The sequence below is a fragment of the Paroedura picta genome, chromosome 3 (assembly GCF_049243985.1).
Source record: "Paroedura picta isolate Pp20150507F chromosome 3, Ppicta_v3.0, whole genome shotgun sequence".
NCBI classification, from domain to species: Eukaryota; Metazoa; Chordata; class Lepidosauria; order Squamata; family Gekkonidae; genus Paroedura; species Paroedura picta.
In genome coordinates, this window is record NC_135371.1 from 171,064,227 (window position 1) to 171,082,069 (window position 17,843).

General features: G+C 51.4%; 2 protein-coding genes across 3 annotated transcripts in view; one reads left to right on the plus strand and one right to left on the minus strand.

Moving 5' to 3' along the window:
- Positions 1–1,115, minus strand: part of LOC143833558 (chemokine-like protein TAFA-1) — a 36,552-nt gene extending 35,437 nt beyond the window's left edge. The window contains exon 1 of one of the 2 annotated variants that reach the window (XM_077329510.1): positions 948–1,084. Coding sequence is in view for 1 of the 2 variants with exons in the window: in XM_077329511.1 (XP_077185626.1) it covers positions 948–1,015 (68 nt within the window). In the remaining variant the exon portion in view is untranslated. Of the gene's footprint in view, positions 1–947 lie in introns of both variants that reach the window. The other variant, XM_077329511.1, reaches the window with a different exon arrangement.
- HDAC6 (histone deacetylase 6) overlaps positions 1–17,843 on the plus strand; it is a 55,018-nt gene that overhangs the window by 2,720 nt on the left and 34,455 nt on the right. Inside the window, exons 2-5 of the mRNA XM_077329498.1 lie at positions 5,628–5,837; positions 7,365–7,760; positions 9,309–9,454; positions 10,857–10,982. Of these exons, the coding sequence (XP_077185613.1) occupies positions 5,666–5,837; positions 7,365–7,760; positions 9,309–9,454; positions 10,857–10,982 (840 nt within the window). The 5' untranslated portion in view covers positions 5,628–5,665. The remainder of the gene's footprint in view (positions 1–5,627; positions 5,838–7,364; positions 7,761–9,308; positions 9,455–10,856; positions 10,983–17,843) is intronic.

Consider the following 17,843-nt stretch of genomic DNA (forward strand, 5'->3'; position numbering starts at 1 on the left):
GGACAGTGGTTCTCAACCTGGGGGTCGGGAGCCTTTTAGGGGTTGAAGGACTCTTTCACAGGGGTTGCGGCAGGGCAAGCAGCTTGGCCAGGGGGGGCACCATCCACACAACAGCCTTGCGGGGTAGATCGAGACAGAGCGTTCGTCTGCCTGGAGCAGTGGAAAAGAGCGAAATCGGCATGGTGGGACAAGAGGCAGAACCGAACCGAGAAACCCCAGGAAAAAAACACATTTTTTTGTTCAGTGGAAGTTCAGTGGGGAGGCGACATTCGAACCAGGAACCGCCCTGCCCTGTCTTGCTGTTGTTACTACGAGGCACCTAATATGGAAATGTTGCTCTTCACACACAGCTACGGGCAGTCTCTTCAGGGACAGAAAGGTCTAGCACAGGGGTGGACGAATTGTGGCTCTCCAGAGGTCCATGGACTACAATGCCCATGAGCCCATGCTGGGCTCAAGGGGGTTGGTGCTCCTTGTAGGATAAAAAGAAGAGCTGGTGTTTTTATACCCCGCTTTTCACTACCCGAAGGAGTCCCAAAGTGGCTCTAAAACAGGGTTAGTCAAACTGCGGCCCTCCAGATGTCCATGGACTACAATTCCCATGAGCCCCTGCCAGCATTCGCAGCATCTGGCAGGGCCGCATCTGGAGGGCCGCAGTTTGACTACCCCTGCTCTAAAGCATCCATTTTCTCCAGGGAAACTGTAGTCGGGAGATGAGTTGTAATTCCTGCTGGCAGGGGCTCATGGGAATTGTAGTGCATGGACATCTGGAGAGCCACAGTTTGGCTAGAAGAAGAAGAAGAGGAAGAAGAAGAAGAAGAAGAGGAGGAGGAGGAGGGGGAGGAGGAGGAGGGAGGAGGAGGAGGAGTTGGTACTTATATGCCACTTTTCTCTACCTGAATACAGCCAGAATTCCCGAACTGCCAGAATTCCCCTCACCGGTTTACCTTCTGCCTAGGCGCTCGGTGACCTGAGTTCTTTGGAAGGTTCCGCGTTCTTCCGGGACTTCTGGCATGGGGGGAAATGGGGCAGAAACGCCAGCTGGCCTCTCTGTAGCAGCCACATCTGCTCCGTCTCAGGGTGGGTGCAAAAGCCCAGCTCCCGTTCGATAGCGCGGGTGCCCGAATAAATACTATCAGTGGGGCATTGGTTATCTGAAGTCAGCCCTGGCGATAAGCTTCTATAATCTCTGGGGCCCCCAGGGCGTAAAACAGCGGGGTTGCTTCGCCGGTGGGGCTGTCATTCAGGCTGAAATGAAAATATTCGAAAAGGAAATTTAATTCCTGTTGATAAGGCCCGGTGTGGCCCACAGATAAGCTGACGTTTGTGGTGCAGAATTTTGTGCCGACCTTGCTTTGTGGATTATCAAAAGCAGGAGAATTTGGGACCAAGTAAAATGGCTGCATCAGCAAGGCCCGGCTTCTATTCTTTCTGCTTTTGCAAGGAGCACCTTTGCCCTCCTCCCTCCCCGTGGCTCTGCCCTCATTACAAAGGGTCAAAGGTTTGCCAACTTTGGGTTAGGGGACACCTGGAGATTTGAGGATGGAGCCTGAGAGAGTAGGGTTTTGGGAGGGGAAGAGCCTTAGTAGGGTGTGATACCATGCACCCCCAGTTTCTACCCCTCGCATACAGTTCTCATAGAGCTCTATCCCCACAGCTCTGCAATTGGGGAATTGCACTATAAGGCAGCAGACATGCAGTCTGAAGCTCTGCCCATGAAGCTGGGAGTTCGATCCCAGAAGCTGGCTCAAGGTTGACTCAGCCTTCCATCCTTCCGAGGTCGGTAAAATGAGGACCCAGCTTGCTGGGGGGTAAACGGTGACTGGGGAAGGCACTGGCAAACCACCCCATATTGAGTCTGCCATGAAAACGCTGGAGGCCGTCACCCGAAGGGTCAGACATGACTCGGTGCTTGCACAGGGGACACCTTTACCTTTACTATGAGCTTAAATTGGGACCAGAAACCTTTTATAATTAAAGAACCAAGCCCGGTTCAAATTCAGGGCAAGAGAACCACCAAAAAAATTCACAACAGTCCATATCTTAAGCCGCCTTGGAGCAAGGTTGCTAGCTGGGTTGGGAAGAACCTGGAGATTTGGGGGAAGGGTGAACCCTGAGAAGGATGGGGTTTGGGGACTGGGAGGACCTGGGCAGGATACAGGCCCATACAAGCCACCCTCTGAAGCTTCCATTTTCTCCAGGGGAACTGTTCTCCGCAGTCTGGAAATGAGTTGTCCTATTGGGAGTTCTCCAGGCCCCATCTGGAGATTGGCAACCTTGAATGAAGCAAGAAAATGAATTAATTCATTGGCTCAGCCATACCCTGTCCCTGGTTTCGGCAGTCCAGCGTGTTTGTCGCCGGTGTCTACGGATGTGTAGCAGAATATAATCAGTCGCAGGATCTGTTTGTGCTTCTCTGTAGAACGGCAGCCACATTCAGCCGCATTTAGTATCTCGAAGGGCGGCTCTTGTGAATGGTTGTCAGGAAGAGAAGTTGTGTGCTAGCATGCTAGGTTCAGGTGTACATGTTTACACACGTGCTCAGTACAGTATCTGGCCAGCTGGGGGTGCCGGCTAGGGGAAAGAGGACGCAAATCTTGAAAAGAGGACACAAATCTTCCATGCCAATTTTTCTTTCCCCTTTTTTCCCATCAAGTCACTCTGGGTCGGAAGTCTAAACATGTGTGCAAGCTCATCAAGGTTGGGAACCCTGATCTAACGCATTCATCGTGGATCTCAGGATGCACTTCTGGACTTCTGTGTTGTTCACTTATGTTTTTAGCTACATGCATTCATGCAGTCAAGTTGCAACCTGCTTATGGCAGCCCCAGGCTAATGAGAACCAGAGGTGGCTTGCCATTGCTGGTCTCTGCAGAGCCTTCCTTGGTGGCCTCCCGCCCGTGTACTGAACCTGCTTAACTTCCAACTTCTGGCCTCCCCAGCAAGGGCCTTTCAAGGCAAGTGAGAAACAGAGGTGGTTTGCTGTTCCCTGCCTCTGCAGAGCCTTTCTTGGTGGTCTCTCACCCGAGTACTGACCCTGATTAACTTCCAACTTCTGGCCCTTCCAGCAAGGGCCTTTAAGGCCAGCGAGAAACAGAGGTGGTTTGCTGTTCCCTGCCTCTGCAGAGCCTTTCTTGGTGGTCTCTCACCCGAGTACTGACCCTGCTTAAGTTCCAACTTCTGGCCCTTCCAGCAAGGGCCTTTCAAGGCAAGCGAGAAACAGAGGTGGTTTGCTGTTCCCTGCCTCTGCAGAGCCTTTCTTGGTGGTCTCTCACCCGAGTACTGACCCTGATTAACTTCCAACTTCTGGCCCTTCCAGCAAGGGCCTTTCAAAGCAAGTGAGAAACAGAGGTGGTTTTCCGTTCCCTGCCTCTGCAGAGCCTTTCTTGGTGGTCTCTCACCCGAGTACTGACCCTGATTAACTTCCAACTTCTGGCCCTTCCAGCAAGGGTCTTTCAAGGCAAGCGAGAAACAGAGGTGGTTTGCCATCTCCTGCCTCTGCATAGCCTTCCTTGGTGGTCTGACCCAAGTACTGACCCTCCTAGCTTCTGAGCCTGGTTTATACCATACCTCCTTCCCTCTGTTTTTAGCTTCCCCTCACAATTAATGACCGTGTCGGCTGTCATTTTTATTCATTGGAATTGAAAGCCTTTGTCCGCTGCCCCAAGAGCCCATCCTGTGCATGTGGGACTTCAGTTTTAAAATACAATGCCACAAACATACAACATGTACGAATCTCAGCACCGGCTCCATTTGCCTCCTACATCGTCGGGATGGGTCAAGGAGGTCCTTTCAAGCCCCCAGAGGTGGAAGAGAGAGGAAGCGAATCAGAAGACGGCAGTGGCCCCGGTCCCACGTTCGAAGGAAGCTGGCTTTGATTCAAGGGCGATTTCAAAAGCTTCCTTCAAGGAGCTGGGCCTGAGCACGCTGCAGAGATGGGCCGATAAGACCTGGCAGCAGATCCAACTGCCTTTCAGGGCCGGGGGAAGGCTGAGGTGACCTCAGTAGGCCCAGAAGAATGGCAAAGGGATCTGCTGTTTTCCTAATGGGACTGTTTCACCCCTCTCCCAAAATACTAACAATTTGAGAGCGTCCAATGAAGCCGATGGGCGGTAGGTTCTGCATGGACAAAAGGAAGTTCTGCTTTGCCCCAGTGATCAAAATGCTGCCAAAGGGTGTAGCTATGGCCAGAGGCCAGGAAGAGTCATAGTCTATCAGAGGTGACTTGTCATGATGGATGAAGGGAGAGTCCATGTTCAGACACTGTAAACCTCTGAATATCAGTGCCAGGAGGCAACCTCAGGGGAAGGTCTCAGCCTCTCTGCCCTGTTGTTGGCCCACCAGAGGAACTGGTTGGCCACTGTGTGAGGCAGGATGCTGGACTAGAGGGACCTTCACTGGTTTGATTCAGGAAGGGTTCTTCTGGTATATTTATTAAGGTCTTGGCCTCTCCTATTAATGCCTCAGCCTCTCTGCCCTGTTGTTGGCTCTCCAGAGGAACTGGTCAGCCAGTGTATGAGATGGGATGCTGGAGGAGATGGATTACTGGTCTGATCCAGCAAGGCTCTTCTGGTGTTTTTATTAAGGTCTTGGCCTCTCCTATTAATGCCTCAGCCTCTCTGCCCTGTTGTTGGCCCTCCAGAGGAACTGGTTGGCCACTGTGTGAGACAGGATGCTGGACTAGAAGGACCGCTAGTCTGATCCACCAGGGCTCTTCTGAGGTTCTTATGAAGGCCTTAGCATCTCTACCCTGTTGTTGGCCCTCCAGAGGAACTGGCTGGCCATTCTAGAATGGGTGGGAGCTAATTCATTTTTAATATATATTTTTAAAAATTGTTAATGATGGGACTGGAGGGGTGGAAAGGGGAGGGAAGGGAAGGGGCCCTGGGTGGGCGTGTCCACAGCTCTGCTTCCCGACCCTGTTCTGCATGATCACGACACTTTTTGGGTTCCTCAAAGCCTGAATAATATTTCAGGGGTTTCTTAACGGTAAAAAAATTGAGAAAGGCTGTGCTACGAAGCCCACCCTCCGAAACAGCCATTTTCTCCAAGGGAACTGATCTTTTTAGTCTGGAAATAGGCTATAATTGAGATCATTGTTAGATCTATTGCATTGGCGCCACCCTCTTCTGAATATTATTCTCCCCACCAGACTGAACTTGGGGGGAAGTCGGGTAAATACCATCAGAATTGTGACCACCGCCGCTTATATGTTATATGTGACTTGTTGTTGATGTTAATTGGGGTTTTTATGGGGATTTTATTGGGTTTTAACTGTTTATGTTGTAAACCGACCTGAGACCTATTTGGAGAAGGGCGGTCTAAAAATTAAATAATAATAATATTAACAACAACAACAATTATTATGGTTATTATAACAATTGTTATTGTTATTGTTATTGTTATTGTTATTGTTATTGTTATTGTTATTGTTATTGTTATTGTTATTGTTATTGTTATTGTTATTGTTATTGTTATTGTTATTGTTATTGTTATTGTTATTGTTATTGTTATTGTTATTGTTATTGTTATTGTTATTCCAGGGGATTCCACGCCTTTTAGGGCGTCCTGTTATGATTCCTCTGGATTCCCGATTCACTGTGCCACCCTCTTCCCTGACCCTTTAGGCTCACTGTTTCGGAGACGTGGCCGCTGACCGTGGGCAATGGATTACTCTGCCATGGGGGAACACGACGCTGCCCCCCCTTATTTGGAGCCCTCCCACTTGCACGCCAGCGAGGATGCAGAGCTCTTCTTCGACGGTTCAGAGAATGTGGATTCTGGGACGGTGCCCATGTATTTCTCTCGCATGTCTGAACCCTACAGAAATTCTCCAGGTACGTAGGCAGAAGTGTCAATAACCTTGACCGGACGGAGGCCTCTGATGCAGGCGTTTCTGGTGGCCTGGCTCAGGACTTCCAAAACGAGAGGCGCAAAGATTCAGGGTGCCTCTGGGCATCCCAGGTGTGTCTGCACAGGGGGTGGGTGGGAAATGGTCGTACTTAGTGGCAAGTCCTACAGGGAGAAAGACCTTGCTATGTTTTCAAGTCCAGCCAAAGGCTAGTGAATGTTTTGGGATGCCTAAATAGTTTCCGGTGGGTAGCTGTGCTCGCCCACAGTGGAAGAGCAAGGTTTGAGTCCACTGGCACAAGGGTTCTTTGCCCCATTGTCTCCATGGCCACCGGCAGGAGATGGGTGGGTAGGGGGGTGAAATGCAGGTTAAGAAACTCCTAGAGATTTGCAGATCTGCACTTCAGTGTGGTCCAAGGCCCCAGAGTCCCAAGCAGCCCTTTCCTCCAGGGGAACTGACCTCTGCAGTCTGGAGAGGGGCTGCAATTCCAGGGGATCCCCAGGCCCCACCTGGAGGCTGGCATCCCTGACCCTCAGTGGGGTCCAAGGCCACAGAGTCCCCCTCCCAAGCAGCCCTTTCCTCCAGGGGAACTGATCTCTGCAGTCTGGAGAGGAGCTGGAATTCCAGGGGATCCCCAGGCCCCACCTGGAGGCTGGCATCCCTGACCCTCAGTGGGGTCCAAGGCCACAGAGTCCCCTCTCCCAAGCAGCCCTTTCCTCCAGGGGAACTGATCTCTGCAGTCTGGAGAGGAGCTGGAATTCCGGGGGATCTCCAGGCCCCACCTGGAGGCTGGCATCCCTGACCCTCAGTGGGGTCCAAGGCCACAGAGTCCCCCCTCCCAAGCAGCCCTTTCCTCCAGGGGAACTGACCTCTGCAGTCTGGAGAGGGGCTGCAATTCCAGGGGATCCCCAGGCCCCACCTGGAGGCTGGCATCCCTGACCCTCAGTGGGGTCCAAGGCCACAGAGTCCCCTCTCCCAAGCAGCCCTTTCCTCCAGGGGAACTGATCTCTGCAGTCTGGAGAGGAGCTGGAATTCCAGGGGATCCCCAGGCCCCACCTGGAGGCTGGCATCCCTGAGTCCCCCCTCCCAAGCAGCCCTTTTCTCCAGGGGAACTGATCTCTGCAGTCTGGAGAGGGGCTGCAATTCCAGGGGATCCCCAGGCCCCACCTGGAGGCTGGCATCTCTGACCCTCCGTGGGGTCCAAGGCCACAGAGTCCCCCCTCCCAAGCAGCCCTTTCCTCCAGGGGAACTGAGCTCTGCAGCCTGGAGAGGAGCTGGAATTCCAGGGGATCCCCAGGCCCCACCTGGAGGCTGGCATCCCTGACCCTCAGTGGGGTCCAAGGCCACAGAGTCCCCCCTCCCAAGCAGCCCTTTCCTCCAGGGGAACTGAGCTCTGCAGTCTGGAGAGGAGCTGTCATTCTGGGGATCCCCAGGCCCCACCTGGAAGCCAGCGTCCCTAATGTCCTCTGCCACACGAAACACAACTAAGGCTTTTCTTTCCTCCCCTCCACAGGGCGGCAGCTGTATCCGGGCCTCAATGGTTTGCAGTGGGTGGAGGGACTCCCGTACAGCGCAGCGGCATGGGCCTCCAGCTCGTCAGGGAAACCTCCGGCCGGACTCCCGATCTACACCTCATCTTCTCTGTCGTACCAGCCCCTCCAGAGCCCTCCTTCGCCCAAGGACCTGACCCCCGAAGACAAGGGGAGCCCCCGATTCCTGGAGATGCTGAAGACAGAGAGGATGAGTCCCCCCACCCACACCGAACTGCAGCCCTTGGGGTCTTCAACAGGAGTAGTCCATCCCCCTTACGCTATGGGGCAGGAGTACGGATACTTCCAACCTGCTGGGAGCCCCCTGACCGCTGGATACTCCCCCAAACTGCGGGCGGCGATGCATCTCTCCCCCAACGGTGAGATCTGGGGCTGGGTCAATATGTTAGGATGGACATTTCACGAGGTGAGGCCTGGAGCCATCCGGGAGTGACGAATAATCTCCGGACGATAGAGATCAGTTCCACTGGGAGGCAGAGTTGGAGGGAGGGCTGGATGGTCTCCTGCCCCTCTGAACACTCACCCTGTCCAGCTCCTGCCCTCAAATTTCTAGGATTTTCCCCAGCTGGAACTGACCATCCTACAACAGAATGATGTGGGAATTAGGCGGCAGATCAGAGAATCACGGAGTTGGAAGGGCCCCCCAGGGTCATCTAGTCCAACCCCCTGCAGAATGCAGGAAACTCACAACTACTCTGCCCACCCACAGTGACCCCAATTCCATGCTCAGATGATGCCCGCCCCCAACAAAAATAGAATCCCTGACTAGTTTGGACTGGAGGAAATCCGCTTTCTAATCCTGAAGTGGTGTTGGGTATTTCCCTGGGCATGCAAGAAAGGACCACAAGAGCCAAGCATGAACACAATCCCTTCTTCACACCCACTTACAATCTGCCTAAGATGGGAGATTCCAGATGTTCTCACACGTGTAAATAATTTCCAGCCAGTTAAGGAAAAAATCAGAAAGATTCTGACCCACTTGTAGTGAAATTTTTGGAAATGTAACCCCCCCCCCCCCAACATACACTCACAATCTGAAATGTTATTGTCCCAGTTTACCACTTCCCACTGCTGAACAGGTAGTAGACCTGATCTTCTCTTGATCTTCAGATGTGCTGGAGGCAGGCAGCTATGTTACTGGTTCCAGGACTGATTCTACACTTTCTTTGTTTTTTTCGTTGTGGATCCTGCTGAATTCAGATCGATTTGGAGGGTCTTCTTCTATCCCTCCCCCCCAATTGAAACAGAAAGTGTTCTGCACTTGATTGGGGAAGCTCAGAGTGGGGAGGGGAGCTAAGCTCAGCAGGAGTCTCTTTGTTTCCTTGAAGGGGGGAAGAGGATTGGAGACAGCAGAGGAGGGGGAATAAATCAAAGAGGCATATCTCTGCTGAGAGAAGTTAGGGCTTCTGGAGCACAGTCACTTTAAGACGAGCCTTGCAACCGGGAACCAGGAAGTCTTTGAACTGATGCCCTGGCCAATCAGGGAAGACTGCTTTGGAACAGGAAATTAATTCACAAAAAGCAGAAATCTGCACACTTACTGCTGGCGATTTTTCAAATATCGAGGGTTACGGTATATCCAATTCTGGATATTGCGGGGGGAAAGGTAGGGTCACTCCAGATCAATTATGCATGTTGCAGAGGAAAATTTTTAAAGCACCCAAAATCAAAATGGAAATTGAATTCAGCTACCCACCGGAATCAATCTCCAAGGAATTGGAGGTGGGTGGGTGGTTTTCGAATCAGAAATATCCCACTGCACAACCGCTAGGTTTCAAAGGAACAAATTTTGTTTGATTCCAACAAAATCCAAACTCAGATTTTTTGGGATTACTGTTCTCCAGCTTGGCACTGCTTCCGAAGTAAAAGTCTCACATTCGCTCTCCTCCCTTAATTTTTCCTCTCAGAGGCCCGCGAGTGTGTGAACTGTGGGGCCACGGCCACGCCACTGTGGCGAAGAGACGGCACTGGCCACTATCTCTGCAACGCCTGCGGACTCTATCACAAGATGAATGGGCAGAACCGACCCCTCATCCGGCCCAAGAAGCGCCTGGTAAGTGTCCAGAGCTGATTCTGCACTTACTTTGTTTTTTTCCGGCGTGGATCCTGCTGAATTCAGATCGATTTGAACTCTGGTCTTCCTCTGCCTCATGCTGAAGAGGTTTTAAAAGACATGCCCCTTAATTCAGATAATTACAGATACACTGAAAGGCGCTCAGGTTGGCGGCTCTGAGTTGGGAAAAACCTGGACATTTGAGGGGGTGGAGCCTGCAAAGGGATGGTTTGGGGAAGTGAGGGATATCCTTGGGGTATAATGCCCTACAGACCACCTTCTAAGCAGCCATTTTGTTTAGGAGAATTGATCTCTGTTGCCTGTAGATGAACTGTAATCCCAGGGGATCTTCAGGCCCCACCTGGAGGTTGGCATCCCTAGAAAGGGGGAAAGACTGAGGATGAGAGGAGGCCTAGTGGGGATGTGAAGGCGGGAATTCGGTACTTTTTTGGATTTGAATTTTTCTTGTCCAGTATAACTCGAATCAATTGAAATACTGATTCGGTGTATCGATTAGAGTTCGTCCGTTTCGGGAAACTCGAACTGATACAAAACCAACTCTTCTTCTTCTTGTACAACCTATTGAGATTTTAGTGTGTTGTTTTTGTATGGACCTTTCAGACCGTGCAATAAAATGTGTATTTAATATAGTTTTACGATAATAGAAATTTTAGACTTCTCAACCTATTTGGCCCCTAGCTTGTTTGACAGCTTGGCTTTGTTTCTTTTCCGTTCCTTTTGTACCTGAGAGACCACCTCCCTGCCTATGCCCCCCAAAAAGCTTTACGCTCTGCCGTCACCAACCGGCTAATGGTCCCTGGCCCTAAAGAAGCCCGCCTGGCCTCAACCAGGGCCAGAGCCTTCTCTGTCCTGGCCCACACCTGGTGGAATGAGCTCCCGGAGGAGATCAGGGCCCAGATGGAGCTAAAACAGTTCCGCAGGGCTTGCAAAAGGGCGCTCTTCCGCCAGGCATTTGGTTGAGACCAGGTACAACCAACAACATCTGCAAGGTCCCCTGCCCCCTCCCTCCCTCCCTCCCTCCCTCCCAGAAATCCATCAATGAGCTGTGCTCCTGGACCTGTTTGTACTGTTACCACTATAATTATCAGTTAGTAGTATTAATGCTATGGTTATTTATAGGTTATGGATTGTTTCTTGTATTGTTTATGCGTTTTATGTAAACCACCCTGAGCCTCCGGGGAGGGCGGTATATTGAATGAATGAATGAATGAATGAATGAATGAATGAATGAATGAATGAATGAATGAAAGAATTGAATAACTGAATGAATGAATTTAATTGAATTGAATGAATGAATGAATTGAATGAATGAATGAATGAATGAATTTAATTGAATTGAATGAATGAATTGAATTGAATTGAATTGAATTGAATATTGCAGATCGTCAGCAAGCGAGCGGGGACCCAGTGCAGTAACTGCCAGACGACGACCACCACCCTCTGGCGCCGGAACATGAACGGGGAACCCGTATGCAACGCCTGCGGCCTCTACTACAAGCTGCACAACGTAAGCAGGGGGAGAACAAGGAAAGACTTCAGACTCTGAGGTTGACTGGGCGGTGGAGATCCTGGGGCATTTGGCGGAGGAACAAGTGCTTCTAGAACGAGCCGAGTTGCAGTATCCTTGGGAAAGAAGCCAAGGGGCTTGGAAGCTTGGCAGATCTTAAATTGGGGCAACCTCCATCTACCAGGGTGACAGACTTCCCATGCTTATCTCCCATCATTTGTATCTGCTCACGGCTTGTTCACAGAATCATAGAGTTGGAAGGGGACAGAAAGGCCATCTAGTCCGAGCCCCTGCTCAATGCAGGATCAGCCTCAAGCATCCAGGATAAGGATCTGTCCAGCCACAGCTTAGAATCATAGACTCATAGATTTGGAAAGGGCCAGACAGGCCATCTAGTCCAATTCCCTGTTCAGTGCAGAATCAGCCTAAGGCATCCAGGATAAGGATCTGTCCAGCTACTGCTTAGAACCATAGAATCATAGAGTTGGAAGGGGCCAGACAGGCCATCTAGCCCAACCCCCTGTTCCATGCAGGATCAGCCTCAAGGATCAGCCAGGATAAGGATGTGTCCAGCCATTGCTTAGAATCATTGAGCTGGAAGGGGCCTCCTGTATGCTATTCTGCAAATCGTGGCTTTCGGTTGGAAGCCAGAAGTTGAGGGGCAGGTTCCACTGCAACTGGTGCTCTGTCATGCGGATCGGTCACAATTCCACTCATCGGATCCAGCCTTCGAACCCCCACGTGGCTCCTGATTCCTCTCCAACTTCTGGGTCACTCACGCCTCCCCCTTTGTGTCCTCCAGGTGAATCGTCCCCTAGCGATGCGCAAGGATGGCATCCAGACGCGGAATCGCAAGGTCTCCTCCGCCAAGTCCAAGAAGCGCAAGGGGAATCCTGGGGATACCGCAATGGCCTTAGCCTCCTCCCTAGAGCTGCCACCCCCTCCCTTGATGGGAGATGACGCTGCCGCCCCCTACACCTTCAACCCCATGATGTTATCTGGACACCTGCTGCCTTTCGGACCCAGTCCTCATCTCCTAGGGTCTCCCTCTGGCTTTCCTCCCCCACCTTCTCCCGCCCCGCACAGTTCCCCTGGGGTCATCTCTGCCCTTGTGTAAAACCTCCTCCAATCACAGGCCTCTGTGTGTTATGATTCTGGGCCGTCACCGTCTTGGCGGGGACCATTTTGCTCAATCAGTAAGCGTCGTGAGCCGACGTACAGACTGTGCATGGTCCAGGTCCCCTCCGCTCCTCCAAGAGGACAGAGACTTCCACGTGAGCAGAAAACAGGGGGATAAAACCATACCTGGACTGGACAACTTCTGCAAATCTGCCCAGGATGCTATTAGCAGGCTAGCCGGAAGCATTTTTGGGTCGCTTCAGCTCAGCAAACAGACCTGGCTCAAGCAGAAACTTTCATTTTGCATGACCACTGTCTAACCTGCTCAACCTCCAGTGGACGAAGCACAGTTCCAATAACTCCGTGAACGGATTGTGCCCTTTTGGTCAACTTTCCTTTTCAAATATCTCTCCACCTAAGGTTGCCAGATCCGGGTCGGGAAATACCTGGGAATGTGGGGGAGGGGGTGGAGCCAGAAGAGGGCATGGCTTGGGGGAAAGGGCAGGAATTCAGTGGGGTATAATTTCAAGGAATCCACCTTCCAAAGGGGCCAATTTCTCCAGGCGGGCTGATCTCTTTTGCTGCTGGTCAAAACCCCCAGTCAGCCCCACCTGCTTTTTAAAGCCCTTGGCGGGCACCAAGAAAGATGCCCGTGGGCGCTGTAGCCCCCATGGGCACCACGTTGAGGAACCCTGTTCGATATCACAGACGTTATAATGCATAAACAGTAAAATTCCCCATAGTCCATAGATCTATTTTCAATTTACGGAATTCGCCATGGTCTACTGATCTGTTTTAAATTTGATCTATTTTAAATCTGGAGCCGCCATGGGTGGGCAGGGACATTCTACAGGGGGTTGGACTAGATGACCCCGGAGGTCCCTTCCAACTCTGTGATTCTACAGCACGTTCCCACGACCTCCTGACAGTTAACCGCCAACGTTTGTCACCTACTCTTTTTATAGCCCACCGTGGTCCTTAGGGCCGAGCCAGGACAGGTTACGCTTTCATGCACAAAGGGCGGGAAGACTTAAAGACCACACAGATAGCCTTGCTGAATTAGTCCAAGCCCAGCATTCTCTGCAAGAATCCCAGTGGCCCTGAGGCAGTGGGTTGCCCGCCGCTAAACGACCAGCCCTTTGCTTCTCTTACAGATCCTTTCACACTCTTTCAATCCACTTTGCAACTGGATTTCGGGGTGGCCAGCTCTGAGTTGAGAAATACTTGGAGACTTTGCAGAGGCAGGCAGGAATGGGTGGGATTTGGGGCCCCCTCCAAAGCAGCCATTTTCTCCAAGGGAACCGATCCTGCGTGGAGCAGGGGGTTGGACTAGATGGCCTGTATGGCCCCTTCCAACTCTATGGTTCTATGATTCTGTCGGCTGGAGATGAGCTGTAAAACGGAGGGATCCTCAGGTCCCACCTGGAGGTTGGCATCCAAAGGACAAAATCCACTTGGATTGAAACTGCACTAATTTGGCACGTGTGAAATTTCGCAGGTGCCAGAAGTCCGACGATAGGAGCTTGGACTCTTGCAAGTTCATACCCCGAAAAAACACACACACACACAGCCCACTACTCAATATGCTGGGAATCTCGTCTGGTTTTGTAAAATTCTACCGATGCCGTGGTCTTTGGGGCCAAAATGCAGTTTGCAGCTGAAAAATATATATGGCTTTGCAATCATGGCAGTGGGAGGGAGGGGGGAGTTCTTATTTCCGTAGGTCTCGGCTCGACGGCTCGGGCTTGAGGGTTTTCCTTCTGGGCTGGCAGGTTTCTCAAGTGCCTTCTGACAAATGTTGTATAATTAAAGCACATCATCCGAATGAAGTCTCCGGGCGGAATGTCCTTTTGTGAGGTGCGCAGGGGGTGTCACCTCCTCTTTGTCTTCACCTGGGAGCTGCCATCCGACCCCTCCTCTCTCCCATTGTCCTCTCCCTCTCTGCACCTGGCCTTCCGTGGGGACAGCACAGCAGGTCTCTCCTGGGGAGACGTCATCCTACCCGCACACAAGCTGGCCATTGGTGATAGGGGAAAATGCTCTTCGTTTCGTGCAATTCTCCCTTCCTTTGCCTGCAACCTGGACATGAATCCACCTGAATCAATGCAACTTTCCTTTTTTTGAAATATACGTCTCGGGAGATTTATTTAGTGTGCTCAGCATCGCTCGTCCGTGGTATCGCACAGCCACATCTCTCCCTCCCCTCCCCTGTTCCCACACCCCTTGGCCGGAGCCTTCAAAGGAGGAATGAGGGGGCTTTATCTCGCCGATCGAGCCACGGCCCCCAGAGGGCCGCAATTATGAGCTCATGGCTCCCCACGCAATCCCCCCCCCCGGAGATAAGCGGCTGGCACGGATGCTGGGAAACGAGGTTTCAAAGGCAGTGGAAGGCTGGAAGAAAGGGGGATGGGCTGACGTTTCTCCCCCCCCACACACACACTTCGGGGCTCAGGGGTGGATTTCACTGGCCAGTTGTTGTTGTTATTTGCAAAGTCGTGTCCGACCCATCGCGACCCCATGGACAATGATGCTCCAGGCCTTCCTGTCCTCTACCATTCCCCGGAGTCCATTTAAGTTTGCACCAACTGCTTCAGTGACTCCATCCATCCACCTCATTCTCTGTCGTCCCCTTCTTCTTTTGCCCTCGATCTCTCCCAGCATTAGGCTCTTCTCCAGGGAGTCCTTCCTTCTCATGAGGTGGCCAAAATATTTGAGTTTCATCTTCAGGATCTGGCCTTCTAAAGAGCAGTCAGGGCTGATCTCCTCTAGGACTGGCCGGTTTGTTGGCCTTGCAGTCCAAGGGACTCGCAAGAGTCTTCTCCAGCACCAGAGTTCAAAGGCCTCAATTCTTTGACGCTCGGCCTTCCTTATGGTCAGTGGTGGCTACCAAACTGACCTCCTAAATACAGATGCTGGAGGGGTTAGTTAAGGAGGAAAGGAGAGTTGGTTGCCGGTCTGAAAACTGAGAGATCACAGATTAGTGAATACTTTTAAAAAGTATATACAAATATTTAGTCCCCAACTATTTGGGAAACCCTTCCAGAGGCATCAAGAATTCCCAGTGTTTCATGAACCCCTGGTTGAGAGAGCCCGCCTTAATAACTAAAAGAATTTATTCCAGCAGAAGCTTTTTTTTTTTTGTCAGAGCTCACTTCAGAAACACAAAATTGGCTGAAGGTTCAACAACAGGTTCAAGAGGCTGACGCCTTCTCCTAATATTATTCTTATTTAAAATTATAGGTCGCCCTTCTCGAGCCCATCATCTTGGGGTGGCGTACAAGTTTATTATGAAATAAAGCCAGTAAAAATACATCAACACGTTAAAATGGCTAACATCAGATATCTGCAGAGTTCTGCAAGGATTGGGCTCCAAGATGACTGCAGATGGGGACTGCAGCAAAGAAATTAAAAGACGCTTGCTCCTGGGGAGGAAAGCTATGGCAAATCTAGACAGCATCCTAAAAAGCAGAGACATCACCCTGCCAGCAAAAGTGCGTCTAGTCAAGGCTATGGTCTTCCCAGTTGCGCTGTGAAAGTTGGACCATAAGGAAGGCCGAGCGTCAAAGAATTGAGGTTTTTGAACTCTGGTGCTGGAGAAGACTCTTGCGAGTCCCTTGGACTGCAAGGCAAACAAACCGGTCAGTCCTAGAGGAAATCAGCCCTACGTGCTCCTTAGAAGGCCAGATCCTGAAGATGAAGCTCAAAAACCTTGGCCACCTCATGAGAAGGAAGGACTCCCTGGAGAAGAGCCTAATGCTGGGAGCGATTGGGGGCAAAAGAAGAAGGGGGTGACAGAGAATGTGGTGGCTGGATGGAGCTTAAATGGACTCTGGGGAATGGTAGAGGACAGGAAGGCCCGGAGGATCATTGTCCATGGGGTCACAATGGGTCAGACATGACTTCGCACCTAACAACAACAACAACAGATATCTGCAGCGTCTTTGCTTGATGGTTCCTTTTAGAGGAGACCCCAGACTGGTCAGGGAGGCCCAGGGTATGTTTTGATCTTTTGGCACAATAGCCTCAACCGTATGCCTAGCGGAAGAGTCTCCCAATCCCTGCGGAAGTCTGCTAGGTCATGTGAATGTGCCAAAATGGAACTAATCGCAGTCTGTTGAGGGTCCAGAGGAAGATGACAAGTCTTGTTAACGCTCAATTAGATATCACTGTGCTAGTCCGAATACAAGGAACTAGAACGCAGACTGCGTTCTTGGCTTTTTGGAGATGCCGTTCTTGGGCTGACGGGTCTAACCGACGACGTCTCAGGACTGCCCCCAGTGGTGGTTTGGCTGCAAGGTGGCCTTCCCGCTTGCTCTCTTGGCTTCTCTCCCGAATCGCAGGTCGTGGGTTATTTTTAAATCAGGTGAGACCTCCTTGGCATTTCAGGTGTCACACCTCTGGGGCCATGGTTGCCACTTCCTTGTAGCGCATGACACTTCTTGGCTTGTGTTAAAGGTCGGGGAGCACCTGTATCAAAACTTCCTATCAACACCCTCCCAAACATTTTACTCCCACGTTAACGTCAGAGGTGGAGGGAGTGGACTTCAGGATGGCTTTTAAAAACCCTTTAGAGGGGGTTGTACTTTCCACTTAATTTGCTTCGTTTATAACCCATAGTTCTCCTGTGTTTTATCCTCACAACGTCCTTGCAAGGTAGCACAAAAATTGAATTTTAAAGCACCTTTAAGCCTAGAGTGGGAATTGCCTGTGGCCTGGTCCTTTTAACTAGGGAGGCCAGGGATTGAAACGGAGGCTGAGCCAGGGCCAAGTCAACTTGTTAACTTGAACAGGACAACTTCTTTAAAAGTAAGTTTCTTTATTCAGAGATGTAGACATCGTTACAAGGAATAGACAGGAATGACAAGTCTTGGGAAGGATTCCCCGATAAACCCAAGCACACCCACTCCCTCCTCTCTTGGGAAGTGGATGGCCTGCATTTCAAAGGAGCCTAAACATTTTGGAGTAAACTAAAACTACAGAGGAATCGGCGGAAGAGGGAGGCTGGGGAGAATGAATGATGGGAACTGAAAGCATGTTTGTCCTTGAGGTGCCAAGCAGTTCAGGAACTGGGATTGCTCACTGGCTGACAAGGCAAGGCAATAAATGGATCAATCACAATCAACCTGGCAGAATACTAGGGAATTTTGACACGTCCTATCTTGTACTTTCAGCTGGAGATGCCAGGGATTGAACCTGGGGCCTTCTGCCTGCCAAGCAGAGGCTCTGCCACTGAGCCAGGGTCTCAGGCCAAGGTCTTTCCCCTCCCTTCCTGCCTGGTCCTTCTAACTGGAGATGCCGGGGATTGAACCTGGGACCTTCTGCATGCCAAGCAGAGGCTCTGCCACTGAGCCAGGGTCTCAGGCCAAGATCTTTCCCATCCCTTCCTGCCTGGTCCTTCTAACTGGAGATGCTGGGGATTGAACCTGGGGCCTTCTGCCTGCCAAGCAGAGACTCTGCCACTGAGCCAGGGTCTCAGGCCAAGGTCTTTCCCCTCCCCTCCTGCCTGGTCCTTTTGACTGGAGATGCTGGAGATTGAACCTGGGACCTTCTGCCTGCCAAGCAGAGACTCTGCCACTGAGCCAGGGTCTCAGGCCAAGGTCTTTCCCCTCCCCTCCTGCCTGGTCCTTCTGACTGGAGATGCCGGGGATTGAACCTGGGACCTTCTGCCTGCCAAGCAGGGGCTCTGCCACTGAGCCAGGGTCTCAGGCCAAGGTCTTCCCCATCCCCTCCTGCCTGGTCATT